This window comes from Mustela lutreola, chromosome 12 (assembly GCF_030435805.1).
Source record: "Mustela lutreola isolate mMusLut2 chromosome 12, mMusLut2.pri, whole genome shotgun sequence".
Classification (NCBI taxonomy): Eukaryota; Metazoa; Chordata; class Mammalia; order Carnivora; family Mustelidae; genus Mustela; species Mustela lutreola.
The window spans coordinates 568849-584110 of record NC_081301.1 but is presented as its reverse complement, the minus strand read 5'-3'; the positions used below and the strand labels follow the sequence as shown (position 1 = coordinate 584110).

Genomic DNA, 15262 nt, shown 5'->3' with positions numbered 1-15262 from the left:
TCCGTGGTCTCGGCGTAGCAGCCCGCTGTCTGCTGAGCCGGGGACCCTCTGTTAGAAACACGTTTGCAAATGCATAAAAGAAACCACATACGAACAACAACCATGACGTGGCAGCCTGTGTGTCACGTGCGGCAGCACTGCTGGAAGCAGCCCAGCTGACTGTCCCTCGCGCGGGGAGCGCGGGGACACTGCCATGGTCCACTGTGAACGGAGCACTACGGGGCCCCAAAACGGAATGAAGCACAAACACACGCGACAATGACCGTGAGCCCCGAAAGCGTGGCGGCGAATGAACGAGGCCAGCCTTCCAGAACGAGCGCCAGCGCGGGCAGAACCACAACCACAGCCGAGAAAACGTCCTCAGAGCGGCTGTGGCTGGTTGTGGTTGGGCAGAAGGCCGGTGGATGGAACACTCGGCTGGGGGACCCGTGTATGGCTTTGCCCCCATACGCCACATCCCAACCCCAGAATTCTGAGACCTCCCCCAGCCAGGTTCTCTCTGTGGCCCCGGGGGCTGGTGTTCCCCCAAGCAGGGTCCCACTGCGGCTGCGAGCACAGCCCCCTTCTGTGCAGTGTCTCCAGGGGCCACAGGACAAGGGGCGGACGGTGGGGGCCTGCCCAAAGGAGGGGAGAGGGCTCCCACCGGCAGACCCCAGGGCCGGGCAGCCACAGACATCTCTGCCCCTGGACCCAGGGGAGCCCCGTCCTCCACCCCAAAAACTTCAAACACGGCTGCTGCTCCCAAAGGACAGGGAGACAGCAGGGCCCGGAGCCCCAGGTGGGTGGGCACGAGGCCCCACTCACCTCTGCAGCCCTGCGGTGGTCCTCACCAGCGCCCAGCGTCAGCACATCGGCCCCCAGGCAGCGCAGGCTCCGGGCCAGCCCATGGAGCATGCTGTCGCACACAGCACAGAAGGCCCTGACGGGGACCTCCGGGGTGGTGTCCTGCTTCTCAGCCACAGGCTCCCGCCACACGGCTTGGCTCAGCCCGCGGGCCCCTGACCCCCTTCCTGGTCTTGACGGGGGTGAGAGCTCTGAGGGCCAACCCTGAGAAGAACCGGGAGCCGCTGTGTTCTGTGCAGGAGAGACCAGAACAGACTAACACAGTGATGCACAGCCACGGCCCCCGGGGCTTCCGCACGGGTCTGCGGGCTGGGGATCTGTGCACAGCACACCGGGGCAAGGGGCTTGGGGTGCACGCCAGATACTGCCCCGGACCTCGGCGGGAGCAGCTCAGGCCTGGCATCAGGAGAGGGCTGGGGACTCCTCTTCCTACAGGACACCGGCCTGGGGCCCCACTTCTCTCCGGTGGAGGGACCCAGGCCCTCTTGGAAGCAGCTGACTGCCCCCACCCCAGGCCTCCTCCCTTGTAAAGACCTCATTCTAAGGACAGTGAGTCTTCCTGAGAACTCGAGGGAAGGGACCTCAGGGGCCACACTCACCGGCCAAGGCGAGGCTGAGGCCTCCTGCAGGCCGGGCAGCTCCCAGGCCTCTGGCCTCTCACTGTTCACTGGCCTCAGGCTCCTGGCCAGGTCCTCAGACAGGCAGAACCGGGCAGGTTCTCTGCACAGAGCCTGGTACACCTCCAGCAGGCAGTAGGCATCAGCAGCTGGGGGTCACGGGGCAGCCTCAGCCTCCAGCTGGGGGGCGCGGGGTTGTGGGGCAGGGGCATGTTCGGGAAGGGAGAGGGTGCCCACCTGCGTACACCAGCTGCCCCTCGCTCAGTGGCCGCCGGTCCCAGTTAGAGAGCTGCTGCGCCTTGTCCAGGGGCTTGCCCAGAACCTGCTGCACCAGGAGGCTGAGGCCCCGCGGTCCCCTGGCCTCACCTCTGCCTAGAGCCGGCTTGTCTGCCACCCGCATCTGCCAAGACAGAGCCTCTCAGGAGTGAGGGGCCTGCCCTGGAGGAGGGATGGCCACCACTCGTGCCATCACTGTCGCACATGGGGACCCTGCCTGGGGAAGGCCCTCTGCCTCCACAGCCACCGCGCACAGAAGGAAGGACACAGACGCCCCGGCAGGCAGGCGCAGGGACTCAGAACACGGTGACCTGCCCGCAGGTCAGCTCTGGGGCTAACAGCTTAGTCCCCAAAATGCGCTGATAACTCAGAGGGGCCCAAAGCAGGGCTGGTTCTGGGGAAAGTGTGGGGACATGTGGTGACACCCACTCCTGGGACGGCCCTGGTGACCTGGGCGACCGCAAGATGCTCTGAGGCCCGAGTGCTCCACAGACACGGGCCTGTGCTAAGGGCCCCCACCCCCCGCCCCACTGACCTGTCTGTGCACCTGCAGCAGATCTAGACTGCCCCGCAGCTGCTTCTCCACGTGAGCGAGGGCAGGGCAGGAAGCACCCAGGCTCCGAAGGTCCCCTGATATCCCGTAACCTGCGGGGAGGGCGGTCCGTGGGACAGGCACCTAAGGAAGGGGCCCCGGCCTCGTGCCAGCACCCTCCCCTGGGGTGGCAGGAGCTTTGCTTACCCAGCTTAGTGATGGAGGGATCCGAGAGCATCTGGGAGACCAGCCTGGAGAAGGCCTGGGACACCTGCCCTCCCACTGGCCGTGAGAACACAGGCAGGTCCAGCAGGAACACACGGCCCTTCACGGCCAGCTGCAGGATGGACGCCTGGGGCCGGCCCCCTGTGCCAAACGAGGGTCGCCACTCCAGGTCCACAGCGAGCACCTGGCCGGGCTGTAGAGAGCTGGGATGAGCCGGTGAGGCCCCCCCGGGGGCCACAGGCCTGGGGCTGAGGGTACGGCCCCCCGAGGGTGAGGGTGAGGGGAGGCAGTGCTACCGCCCTGTGGGCTCCTGGGGGACTGGGGCTGGGCCTGGCCCTTGGCTGCCCCTTGTTCCACACAGAAGGGGACGAAGGACTCCTTCTGGCCTCCTCGGGTGCAGACCAGCCATGGCACAGGTGTGGAGCTGCCGCAAGTGGGGGGCCAGAGCCAAACGGCTGTGGGCAGGTGCCCAGTGCTGCCGCTTTAGGCCCGGGGTCTCCCAGATGGTCTGGTATGGGTGCCCGGCTCTACAGCGGCGCTTAGGGGGCTGGGATGGAGGGCCTCGTGGTTCACGTGTGGACAGAGCCCCCGGAGTCAGACACCCACCTGTAGGAGCTCCTCCTCGTGCCTGGCTAGGTCCTCCCAGGAGGCCAGGAAATGGATGTCCCCGCTGGCGATGGGCAGCTGATAGTAACCATCCCTCCGGCTCTCGGAGCGCACCTCAGCAGCCCTACAAACAGCATGGCTGTGGGTCCCTGCACCCGCCCCCCTCCCCAGCCCAGCCCTTTCCGGCCCAGCTGGCCCAGGGCAGACCTTGGAGAGGCGGGGGTAGGGGGGGCTCTGGGGGCACGTCGGGGGCTGGCAGTGTCCTTCCCCAAACTGTTGACATACAGGCCTCACGGGGCCACTTGCCAAGGGATGGGGGTCCAAGCGCCTGCTCCCCTCACCAGCCTGCCAAGCCTGGGGTGCTTACCGCCCCTGGAGTTTGAGCCGGCGGAGCTCAGTGGCCACCGAGGCTGGCAGCTGCGTCTCAGGCAGCGAGAGGTCCAGGGCGCACTGGGCGGCCACGGCCTGGTTGTCGGGAGACGCCAGCCACCACCGCAGCTCGTCCTGCAGCTGCTCGTCCTGTCCCACCAGGGCCTGCGGGGCACACGGGAGGGGCTGTGCAGCCTGGCTCTGCCCTGAGGGAGTGGACAGTCCCCCAGGCACCCCCACCCCGCCAGACCTCACAAGTCCCAAAACAGGGGGCTGTGATCTGAAGGAAGGCCACAGAAGCTCCACGCCTGTGGCTCTGTGCCGACCCCGCTGTTGAGCGAGGGCCCCCAGCGTGGCTGGGTTGAAGGCTCGCCGTCCCGTGTCCACAGCCCAGCCCAACAGCCTCGCCTCATCTGTCCGTCTCTAGGCCTGAACTGACACAGTCCTGCCCCCAGACCTGGGACCAGCCCTATCCTTCTAGAACGTTGCCTGGCCCTGCTCCTCTCCGCCCTCGCATGGTGGGGCCTGCTCCTGAGCCTGGGGCTGCCCTCGGGTCTCCTCGCCCCCGCCCCTGGGCTGGCTGACATTCTCAGGGGAAGGTGGGCCTGTGTGACACCCCTGAATCCCCTGTCCAGAGAATGGACACGGGCAAGCAGCCCTCGGAGTAGCAATGGACATGGGGGCCTCACCAGGCTGCGTCTCCCACACCAGGGGCCAGCACAGAAGCAGAGGGACTCAGGCGGCCCCTGGGTGTCCCACCTGTGTCAGCTCAGTCCCGAGACACCCAGGGCCCACCTGCACCACCAGGGCCCCGAAGGAGGGTTTCCATCCTGGCTGAGTCCCTGGGTCCACAAGGTCAGAGGCTGCTGTAACTCAGGTGGGAGAGGACAGGACCCCGTCCTCCTGGGAGGCCGAGCCTCTCTCCCTCCTGATCTCTGGCCCGAGGAGCCCCTGCTGGCTGACAGGCCGGGCCCCTCCCAGACGACCCTGTTGCCCCAGCAGCCTCAGGCCATCCGCTTCCCAAAGGCTGCGGGTTCCCACGTGGACAATATGCGGAAACCCTCCGCATTCTTCAGGATGTCCGCTGCCCTTCCGGCTGCCTCGGCCTTGGCACCCAGGGGGGACCAGCCTTCCGGGCCTTCCCTGGGGGTCCACGTTCCTCTCCGGTGACTCACCACCCACCCCACACACCCAGCACTCCAGGGCTAGCTCAGGGCTGCCCCCCGCTGGACGCCCGATGCCAGACTCTCCCTGGGGAGGGGGGTCCCCTGCCCATCAAGTGGCCCCTGGCGCCATGCATGCTGCCCCTGGAACCCCTCACACCCCCCCTGCCCTCCAGAACGGCTTTACCCAGGGCTGGGGACAGCTCTCTGTCCACGACGAGCCACACCTCCAGCTCATGCCTGAGGACGGAAGCTTCTAGACTGTCCCGTCCAGGCTGCCGTCCTGGTGGGCATTGGAGTCCCCACTCCCAGGAGCGGCCTTACAGTCCAGCCTCCTCTATACCCCCGCAGCCCCCCGAGGGGCAGCTGCCTCCCTCTCGGGCTGGGGCTTAGGGGGCACAGAGCCCTGGACCAGGACAATGCTCAAAGGTGGTCTAGAATATTCCCTTGGGCAACACTGTGGTGCCTCCAGCAAACCTCGTGTTCTCTACCGCCTGGGGCTCTGTCCACTGAGGGCTAAAGGAGGGTCCAGGCCCCCTAGCCGCTCTGGCCCTGCCTCACCCGGGTGGGGCCCTCACACGAAGCTGACCCGTCGGGATCTGCCTCTCGGAGCTTCGGAGTGGGGTGGGCAGCCCTGAGGCTCCGTGTCTGGATCCTTGTCCAGGAACCTATGCTGGGAAGGGAGAAGCCCTTTCTTTACACCATCTGCTACCCAACCCGCCAGGGACACCAGGGGACCTGACCCAGCCTGTGGCCAACGGGAAAGCTGTCTGGGCCGCACATCTGGGCCGCGGCACGCACGCGTCAAGTGTGCGCCCCACGCCCAGTCCGCACGTGTGCACGCACGCTCTCAGGGGCCAGGTCCTCACGCAGGTCACCAGTGCCCTCCAGACTCACCTGCACGTGCTCAGTCCAGTTCTCCCGAGACCAGCTGCCCTGCAAGAGTGAGAGACAATTCTAGAAGCCGGAGACACTGTCCCACCCGGAGCACACCCCCCTTCTCACCGCCCCAGAGTGGGCTCTAAGCAGGGCACACGCACCTCCACGAAATGCTCACGGCACAGGTGGCGCAGGGCTGCCAGGCGCTGCTGAGCGACGGCGTGGGGACACAGAGCTGAGGAAAGACCACAGAGCTCAGGGTAGGACAGGGGCTGCACCCTACGCCCTGCCATGGGTGGCCGAACTCCCAGCCTCCGACCACTTCCGGGGTCTCCTGGAGCCCCTCCCTCCACCCTGGGGACAAGGGAGGGCAGCCCGGTCTCTCCAGGTGCCACTCCACACTCTCCAGGCAGGACCCTTGGGCTGGTGCATTCCCGTCTGGTCCTTCTGTGGGAGTGTGAGTCCTCCAGGAAGAGGTCGTCTTGCTCACATGCCGACACACCGGTGCCTACGAGCCGGCCTCGCTCCCAGGAAAGGCACCCCCTGTCCACCCACCCCCCGTCCACCCATCCTGCTGTCCAGCCATCCGGCTGCGGCTCCCTGCTCCCAGGGCTGGCTGTCCTTGAAGCCTGGCAGTGCAGATGGGATGCTGGCCACAGGACAGTTAGGGACCTGGTCTTCTAAGGACCCTCCACGGGAGTGCCTGCCCCGCGAGCACCCACTTTCAGCACGGGGAGTGCCCTTGTGGTGGGGCCACCGTCCACACACACAGCTGGCCAGCCGGTGACTCTGGGGCATCGCTCCTCCTCCTTCCTGCCCCCAGGAGGCCGCTTGGGAACCTGAGGCCACACCGCAGAGCGAGGGGGACGGAGCCTGAGGAAGGGAGGGACGGATAGGTGAGCAGGCAGGGAACAGGGGCGGCGGCCGCCCGGCCAGACTGCGAGGTCACCGACATGCTCTCTGGGCCCCGCTCGGGCTCAGATCTGCAGACAGAAGCCGGCCTCCCGGATGTTCTACACTTCGAAGCGTCACTCTGTCAGTGGGTCCTGTGTCCAAAAGTTTCGTGCAGGCAGTACCCCCCCGAGGATGGCCCTTGAAGGCAGCCTGGCCAACTGGCCCAGACCCGAGCGCAAACCTTTAAAGGAAAGGCACAGGGGACGCAGGCTGGCCACACGGCACACGTTGAACACCCGAAAATGCGACAAAATCCAAATACAAGCCAGACAGCATGCTGAGGGCTCCTTTGTGCCAGGACTCCCTGGGGGGCTCCACCTGGGACCCGGGCCTGGGGGGACTGGTGGGGAGCTCGGCGTGGAGAGGCAAGCACTCCCCGGCCTGCCTTCTGGATCTGACATTGGTGTGTGAGGGACCTGGGGCCAGCTGGGGAGGCCACAGACGGGGCCTCTGCACACAGTCATGAAGAACGGGAGACCCAGGAGGGTCCTCCCCACTCCCGAGCAGGGCCCTTGAGCAAAGCACCCCCAGAAAGCACCTGCCACTCCCCTCTTGTCTCACAGCCTGCCAGACTCTGCACACGGGTGGGGGACGCCCCCATTGTTCAGGGGTGTCTGCACACCAGATCTGCTCCTGCCTTGCACTCAGCCGAGACCTGTGGGGTGGGGTGGACCTCAAGGGGACACACCCTGAACAGAGGGGTACCGGGCTAAGGCTGGCCCAGCACCCCTAAAGACTCCTCTGGCCCCAAGCCTTGGGCTCACCACAACCGTGACCTGACCCTCAGGTGGGTACCCTGGGGGCCAACAGTGGCACCGCAGGGCTGCTGTGAGGATGGACGGCCCCACCCAGAGCCTCCTCAGACCTCTACGCAACCTGCTCACCAGCCCCGACTTCCCTGAGCCGCTCCTTCCAGTCCTGAGTCCTGGGTGGGAAGAGCCCCAGGGAGATGGGGACAGCCTCACAGCGGCCACCACCGACTCCGTGAATGATTCTATGCTGAGAGCCCGTGGGAGCTGCACTGGCAGGCAGCCTGACCTGGGTGCCCACCCATGTTCCCACGTGGGTACGCCAGCACCCATGGCTGGTGCACAGATGACCCTGGAGGCCCCTGTGCCGGGGGTGGTGTGTGTCTCTGGGGGGTGGGGCATGCCTTCGTGTCAACATAGTGCTCTAGTTCTCCAGATGCTGGGGCAGGTGCTGGGCCAGACCTCCCAGTTCCCCAGACCCTAACACCCCCAGAGGTCTTTGTTGCTGGGACCCTCCTTGGAGCACCTGAAACGTGCCCCCCCACCCCAAGTCTCATGCTGTGGCTGAGGGCAGCTCCTTCCCACCGCTGCTTCCCCGGGGCTTCCGGGGTCCCTCTGGCTGGCTGGTCCTCCTAGACCTGGCTCATATACTTCAGAGGTGGGGTTTCCCGGCCACCGTCAGCACAGCCAGCAGCTCCTGGGTCCTCGCCGACCCTGACTGCCCAGGACAGAAGCCCACAGGCGTCCACACACCTGTTGCTCCCCCTGTGTATCCCCCCCACTGCCAGCAGGTGGGCTGTTCAATCAGAAATCAAAGCCTCTTGGCGATGTGCTTCTCTCTGTGCAAAAACCCAAAGACTGCCCTCCTTTCTGGAGGCGGGCACCTTCATCCAAGGGCCAGAGAACCCGTGTAACTTCTCCAGGATGACAGAAACAAGTGTCATGACAAGCCTCTGAGGGACAGAGACACAGATGCTGACCAGGGCCGGGGCTGGGCCGTGGGTACACACCCCAGAACAACAGTGGGCAAGACAGCCAAAGAAAAGACAAAATCAGAGACGCGTTCAAGCATCAGACAGCCGCACAAAGTGGGACAGCAGATCTGGAAGACGCCACGGGACAGCGTCTAGAGCTGAAGATATGACGATCGCAAGGTTCAGCGGTGGGCGTGTCTTGTCCTTCGTGGGACATGGATGAGGAGAGGCCTGGCCAAGTGGGAAAGAGGAGACGTCACCCGAGGGATGACGAAGGGGACACTGGAGGGCGGGGGAGGAGGCCACACACACGTCAGGGTCCAGAGAAGCGCGGAAGGAAGCAGGAGAAACCACGTGTGAGATCGTGACTTACAACTTTCCAGAACCGACTGGAGACAGCAAGCCCCGGACTCACAAAGCCCCGCAAACACCAGCAAGACAAGGAAGACGCATCCGTGACTAGGGTCCTCTCCGGGAGGCCCGGAGCATCAGACAAGGACATTATCCCAAGAACAGCCAAAGGGGACAAGAAGAGCTTTCAGAGACAAGAGGGTAGATTTCTTCATAATAACACATTTCAACCCAAAGGACTGACATCGTACAAGGCATGATCTCTGATCACGGTGAGACTGAGCTCACACCAAGACAAAAAACCAAAACCAAACTAACGAAAACCAAAAAGAAAAATCTCACTTGGCTTGGAAATTAAGAAAATTAGAAGAAGTAAGAAAAACTTATCATAGAAATTAGAAAATATCTGAGCTGCGCAGTAATAGAAATAACATAAAAGTGGAATGTGGAGAGTATTTTCGGAGAAAAAAGGCTGACATCTAGCTTGGTGGGGGGGGCAGGCGAGCCGTGGAGAGAACTGGAAGTCAAGGGCAAGCAGCAGCCGTCAGCCGGCAGTATTCCCTCACACGACAGATCAGCTTCCGCACGACCAAGAAATCATCGACAAAGTGAAATGGTGACCTACGGAGTGGGAGAAAATACTGCCAAACCACATTTCTGATAAGGGGCGGATATTCGAAACACATAAGGAACTCACACAACCTAATAGCAAAAAAAAAAAAAAAATCCCAAATAGCCCAATTTAAAAGCAGGCAGAGAAACTGAATAGACATTTCCTGAAGAAGACAGTCAGATGGCCAGCCGGTACCTGACGTGGTCCAGGCGTCACTAACGACCAGGGAGATGCGAGTCAGAATGGTTTCCCCGGACAAGAGCGGGGGATGGGAGAGGGACCAGCCTCGGCCCCGGCGGTGGGCAGGTGCAGGAGGGGGGGTCGGTGGATGGTGGTCAGCCCCGGGGGGCACCCAGGGCGCGGGGCCCCCGCTCACCTGGGTCCAGGCCCTGCCGCTCCAGCAGGCTCAGAACCTGCCGACTCAGCACTCCGGGGCTCAGCCTCTCCAGCCGCAGGGGGGTCACCTGTGGGAACTGCCTGCACGAGAGAGACACGGCTGCTGCCTGGAGGCCCGCACGCACACGGCTGGACACGCGGGAAGAGCAGCCTGTCACTGCGTCCCGCCCGCCGTGGTCCCGCCGCTCGCACGTCCATTCCGTCGGGTCCAGTATTTGCCTCGGTTTCCGAGTAACGAGCCCGGACGCAAGCTCTCGCTGTCCAGTGTCATGCCTTCCGCAGGGACATCTCGCCCGGGAAGGCGCCCCGCCCCCCCATCACCTTCCGCCCCTGCCCCTCCATCACCCCCCCACCCCCAATCACCCCCCCACCCCTCTGCCCCCGCCCCTCCACCGCCGCCCCCTCCCCCACCAGCGGCCACGTTCCCACCCAAGTCAGGACACACTGTGCTTACGCCATCACGTGTGGCAGACACGGCCAGCGCAGACCATACCCCTTCTCTTCAGGGTTAGTGCTTGTCTGGTTTTATCGCCTCCTCAGTCTCCAGACCTCAGGCCCCGACCAGCCTCACCCTGAGCGGATGAGGAGATGAGCCGCCTCCCCACCCCCGCAGCCCCCTGCATGCGCACAGATGAGCTGGAGATGGGGTCGGCAGAGGTCTGTGCTCTGTCTCACGCTGGCTGGAAGGTTCCGCTGAGCTCAGACTTCAGGGTTGAACCCGCTCTCCCTTGCATGGGGTGGATGATGCTCCCAGAATCCTGTGTGATCCGGCTCTGCCCTGGGTCTGCAGGGGGGTCCCATCGGCTCCGCTGCCCCGCACACTGGCTACACGGGACCCAGGCCCCTCGGGAATGAACACCGTCCTCTCTCCTTACTTTCTGGGGTTCCCTGTATTCCAATGTTGGCCCTTCTTGATAGGATCTCTAAGCTTTCATCTTTTCTCTCTGATTTTCACTGTTCATCAATTTTGCACTTTTTGGAAGACATCATCAAATTTACCCTCCAAAACTTTACTGAGCTTTTCTCTTTGTCGTTGTGCGTTTACTGACGAGAGCTCTATTCTGTGTTCTGAGCTCCCCTGACTAGCACTGAGCCTCAGCCCTGTCCTAGCTATGCCCACACACACCGTGGCCCAGGGTCCCCAGGGTCTGGCTGACGGCCAAGCAGTGCGGGGCCTCGGCTCCCGGGCCGTCCTCGGGCTCTGTGCTGGACCCCACGTGCTCCTGGGGGCTGCAGGCTCAGCTTTCCAGCGCGGAGCACCACGGCCTGACCCCTGCCGCATGCCCAGATTCCCCTGCGGTCACTGCCTCGCTCATTCTCTCAAAACGTCATCTTCATTGTCCAGCAGACGACAATGCGTGTTTGTTTCTCTGCCAGAAGCATTCTCCGCAAACCAGTGTTTGTTGAGGCATAACCGACCCATCGTGAGCAGCAGGGACCCCAGGTGTCCTCACACCTGAGGACCCACTGCCCACAGCTCAACACGGAGTGCGCGGCCCTGCCCCCAGCCATGCATCTGACCAGCACAGACCATCTGCCAGGCCCTGAACTTCCTGCAGATGGCTTCGTGGGGTCTGGGTGCTTGGTCTGTACCATCTCGCACAACATTCGTCCATGTCATGTGTGTGATGTGTGTGCTCCAGCCGTGGGGCTGTGGACAGCCCTTAGGATCCGTCCGGTGCTTGGGGACCAGGAATAAAGCTGCCGCGAGCATTCCAGTCTCTTCAGAGACAACGCACCCATGTATCCTGGCGTCGTTCAACGGTGGATTTGCGGTGATGGCCCGAGCACACGTTTCGCTGTGGCCAGCTTCTTTGAGTGGCCATGGTGCGCTCACTGTCCCCAGTGCGGCACGGGGGTTCCAGGTCCTCCACGTCCTCCCTAATGCTGGGTTTGCCGGACGCTTCCATTTTGGTCACTATGAAGGAGACTGTTGCATCTTTTGCAAATAGTTTCTTCCAGTCTACCCTTGTCTTCTCATTTAAAAGATATATTTATTTATTTGACAGAGAGAGAGAGCATGAGCACACAAACAGGGAGCGGAGGAGGGGGAAGCAGGCTCCCCACTGAGCGGGAAGCCTGACGCGGGACTCGATCCCAGGACCCTGGGGTCATGATCTGAGCTGAAGGCAGACATTTAATGACTGAGCTTCCCAGGCGCCCCTTGTCTTCTCAATTTTTAAAAATACTTTATCAGGGGGCGCCTGGGTGGCTCAGTGGGTTAAGCTGCTGCCTTCGGCTCAGGTCATGGTCTCAGGGTCCTGGGATCGAGCCCCGCATCGGGCTCTCTGCTCAGCAGGGAGCCTGCTTCCCCCTCTCTCTGCCTGCCTCTCTGTCTACTTGTGATCTCTGTCTGTCAAATAAATAAATAAAATCTTTGAAAAAAACCCAACTTTATCTGTAAGTAACCTCTGCACCCAGCATGGGGCTCAAACCCAAGACCCTAAGATCGACAGCCTCGTGCCACACTGACTGAGCCAGTCAGGTCCTGCTCTGTGTCCCTTCCCAGACACACAGTAACGGCGATGACACACCACGCGAGGGGGCTGGGCTGGGGGCCGCACACGCTGTGTCAGCTTCGTCGTGTGGTGAGTCCCACAACCCCGTGAGACAGGCGAGCTTCATGCCATTGTAGGGCAGAGGAAATAAACCCGGGAAGTGAAAGGACTTTCTGGGTCCACAAGGTCCAGCCCAGAGCTCAGGGCCCGCGTCTCAAGGCGGTGGTCCCAGGGCTGGGTGGCTCGTGGCGTGGGATCAGGCCACCGCCGTCTGCATGCGGATGGCGCCTGAGGAGCCTTCACTGTCCTCCAGGTGCTGCTTCAGCCGTGGCCACCCCCACGCCCCGCCTCCGCGTGACAGCCTCACACACACGCAGCTTAAACCCCCATGGGCTCCACGGGTGTCCCAGATGAGACCCGTTAGGTGAAGGGACAGTGTGACTCTGTGTGTAACACATTATTCACACGACATGGAAGATTATTTCTGTTCATCAAAGGGACCTAACGGGCTCTCGGCTGGCTCCGGCCAGGTGCAGCCTCTGGGATCCAGAAGCCGGTCTCTGGCTGGCTGCCCAGGCTGTGACCCCTGCAGACCCTGCGCGTGGCTTTCCCGAGTGCCTGTCACCCGTGCCCCACCCTGTGCCCCCACAGGGCTCACCTGGCCACAACTCTGATGTCAAAGCCGGGCTGGCACCAGGAGTCCAGTAGGGCCAGCAGCCTCCTCTGGAGGTCTGGAAAGCCAGCTACGTAGCGCTGTGCGAGGGCCATCCTGTCCTGCAGTAGCAGCGGGGAGCTCATCTGTGGGGGAGCGTGTCCTCAGGTCACAGCCTTGCAGGTGCCTGGCCCCTCCACCCCCGTCAAGACCCCAGACTCACCACCTCCAACCTAAAGGAGGGAGTAGCCAGAGCCTCAGAACAGAGAAGACCAGAGGCCCGTCCACGTGCCCTGGCTCCCTTGGGGGGTGGGCAGAGGCTCAGCCACATGTCTCCTGGCTCCCAGGGCACGGTGCACTCACCCCAGCCTACGCCCTGGGCCTGCACTTCTCCACACACCCACACACACCCATACACACACCCACACACACCCATACACACACCCACACACATGGGCCCCATGGCTCCCTGGGGCTCTGTGGTCATCCCCATCTCCATTACAAAGGACTGGAGGCCCCGAGAAGCTAGGGGGACCCCAGGGAAGATCAGCTGCCCCCCTGTCTTCACTGAGCTGTGGTGGGAGGCATGCGGGATACCAACCACAGGCAGCAGTCCCGTTGGCCTGGGAACGCCTCCTCACTGGCCCAGGTGGCATGGCTGTGCATGGGGTCCAAAGGGCCCTGAGCTGCCCAAGCCCACCAGGAAGCTCTGAGGAAGCGCCTGGCGGGGACACTGGGCCTTGGGACATTCAGGCCACTTCCACCGCAAGCCAGGCCCCACCAAAGCCCCTCCCAGTGGTCCCAACAGTAGACCCTTCGTCTTCTCTCCTTGCGACCACACAGGTCAGGCTGCCTGGAGCTGACTCTACAGGGACCATCTGCTAGGTCGGGACCTCGGGGTGGTCCTTATGGGGAGCCCCCGTTCCTGAGAGCCCCTCTGGCCATGGCTCTGGAGCCCGTCCCACCTAAGTCCAGCGACTGCCCTCCAGGGCCCCGTCCCCACGGGCCTTTCTTGCAGCGGCAGGTGCTCCCTGGGGAGCCACCCCCCCCCCCCCCAGCAGGAGCAGAGGCCAGGGCTCAGTGGTAGGAGAACACTTCACCCCAATCGTGGTTCTGGAGACTCAGGCTTTATCTGAGCTGGAACCCAAACGATCCCTGTGAGGAGGACCCTTACCTTCTCAACATCGAGTAGTGGCTGCAGCCTCAGCTTCAGGCCCAGCAGAGCAGCCTGGCGGTCACAGATGGAGCAGTCACGCCAGGCTTGGCGGGGAGCGGGCAGCCCCGTGGGGCCCTCCCAGTCACGGCGGGCACAGGCTCAAGGGCCCGGAATCCAGAAGCCACCCAGCAGACAAGCCAGGCTCCGGGAGGGGGGCAGGTAGGAAGATGCGGCGGGGGGGGGGGCTGCCAGGCTGGGGTGTGGCCGGGATGGGGCGTCAGGCTGGGCGCTGGGCCGCAGGGGCTCTGCCCAGGGGGTGTTGCTGAGTGCACTGAGGATGCAGAGGGAGGGTGGACAAGCCGGGAGCTCTGTCACGCTCCCAGACACCGGCGCCCTGTGCCTCCCCAACACCCGCTCTCGCCTGCCCCTTGCCTCCCAGGAGTGGGCCTTCCACCGGCAGGCGCCTGGCACGGACAGTCACGGCGCCCCAGCCCGGAGCCAGAGCTGTCCTCCCTGAGGGCCTGAGGTGCAGGGCCCTCCTCGCACTTTCCACAAGGCCTGCTCTGCGTGTACCCCCAAACCACGAATGGCTGCACAGCTGTCTGTCCAAGCGGGCTGGCCCACAGGGGAGAAGCTGGAGTAGGACGTGGTGTGGTCCGTGTGTGTTGGGGGGACGCACAGAGTTGCCCCTCGGGTCCACAGAGGAAGAGGCTCTAGCCCCAGCTGCGTGCTGGTGAGGCAGGGGGCGCAGCGGCCCCAGGAACGGGACGTGGGTGCCGAGAGCCCTGAGCCGCGGGGCCTCGCTCACACTCAGCACAGAGGGCGCCGGGGCCCTGAGTGCCCGCACGTAGCGCAGGCCCGGCTACTATTAATAATTTCCATACATCGTGCTCCCATTATGAGCAAAAATAACCAGCAGAGGGCCGGGCGCCCCGCCCCACGCAGCTCACACAAAGGACCAAAATAGCGGCCTGGGAAAGGCTCGCTCTGGCCTCCGGCCTCCGGCCCATGACTGTGGGGGTGGGGGCGCAGGGCTAGGGGCCTTTCCCTGCGTGGAGCTGACCCAGCGCCTCCACAGCCTGGCTGTGGTCCAGGGCTCGGTGGCCTCCAGGCCCCTGGGGGCCCAGGGGTGGGGGTGGGGGCACCGGACAGGGGACGGGGCCAGGGGAGGATGCAGAGGGGGCAGGGCCAGGGTTGGAGGAGGGGGAACCACATCGCTTCTGGATGGGAGACCCCCTGAGAAGCTAAGGGAGCACCGAGCCTTTATCCGGGAGCCCCCCACCTCTGCATGGCCCTGCATGGCCAGAAACTGGGGTGGTCACAACACGGCTGCCCAAGTCCGGCTAGCTCCTGGGCTCCTCTGGGGTCAACACCTGAGCTGGGCTTGGTCGGGCCAGGCCACTGTCGGG

At 63.7% G+C, this 15262-nt stretch overlaps 1 protein-coding gene across 8 annotated transcripts in view; it reads right to left on the bottom strand.

Annotated features, from left to right (window-relative positions):
- The window catches only part of EXD3 (exonuclease 3'-5' domain containing 3), a 74548-nt gene that overhangs the window by 25644 nt on the left and 33642 nt on the right, over nt 1-15262 (bottom strand). For all 8 annotated transcript variants that reach the window (XM_059143649.1, XM_059143651.1, XM_059143650.1 and 5 more), the window contains exons 7-18: nt 13872-13925; nt 12704-12843; nt 9528-9628; nt 5672-5745; nt 5529-5567; nt 3467-3633; nt 3100-3223; nt 2476-2686; nt 2272-2381; nt 1698-1860; nt 1443-1609; nt 805-1074 (exon numbers count right to left, since the gene is read on the bottom strand). In XM_059143649.1, the coding sequence (XP_058999632.1) occupies nt 805-1074; nt 1443-1609; nt 1698-1860; nt 2272-2381; nt 2476-2686; nt 3100-3223; nt 3467-3633; nt 5529-5567; nt 5672-5745; nt 9528-9628; nt 12704-12843; nt 13872-13925 (1620 nt within the window). The remainder of the gene's footprint in view (nt 1-804; nt 1075-1442; nt 1610-1697; nt 1861-2271; nt 2382-2475; nt 2687-3099; nt 3224-3466; nt 3634-5528; nt 5568-5671; nt 5746-9527; nt 9629-12703; nt 12844-13871; nt 13926-15262) is intronic.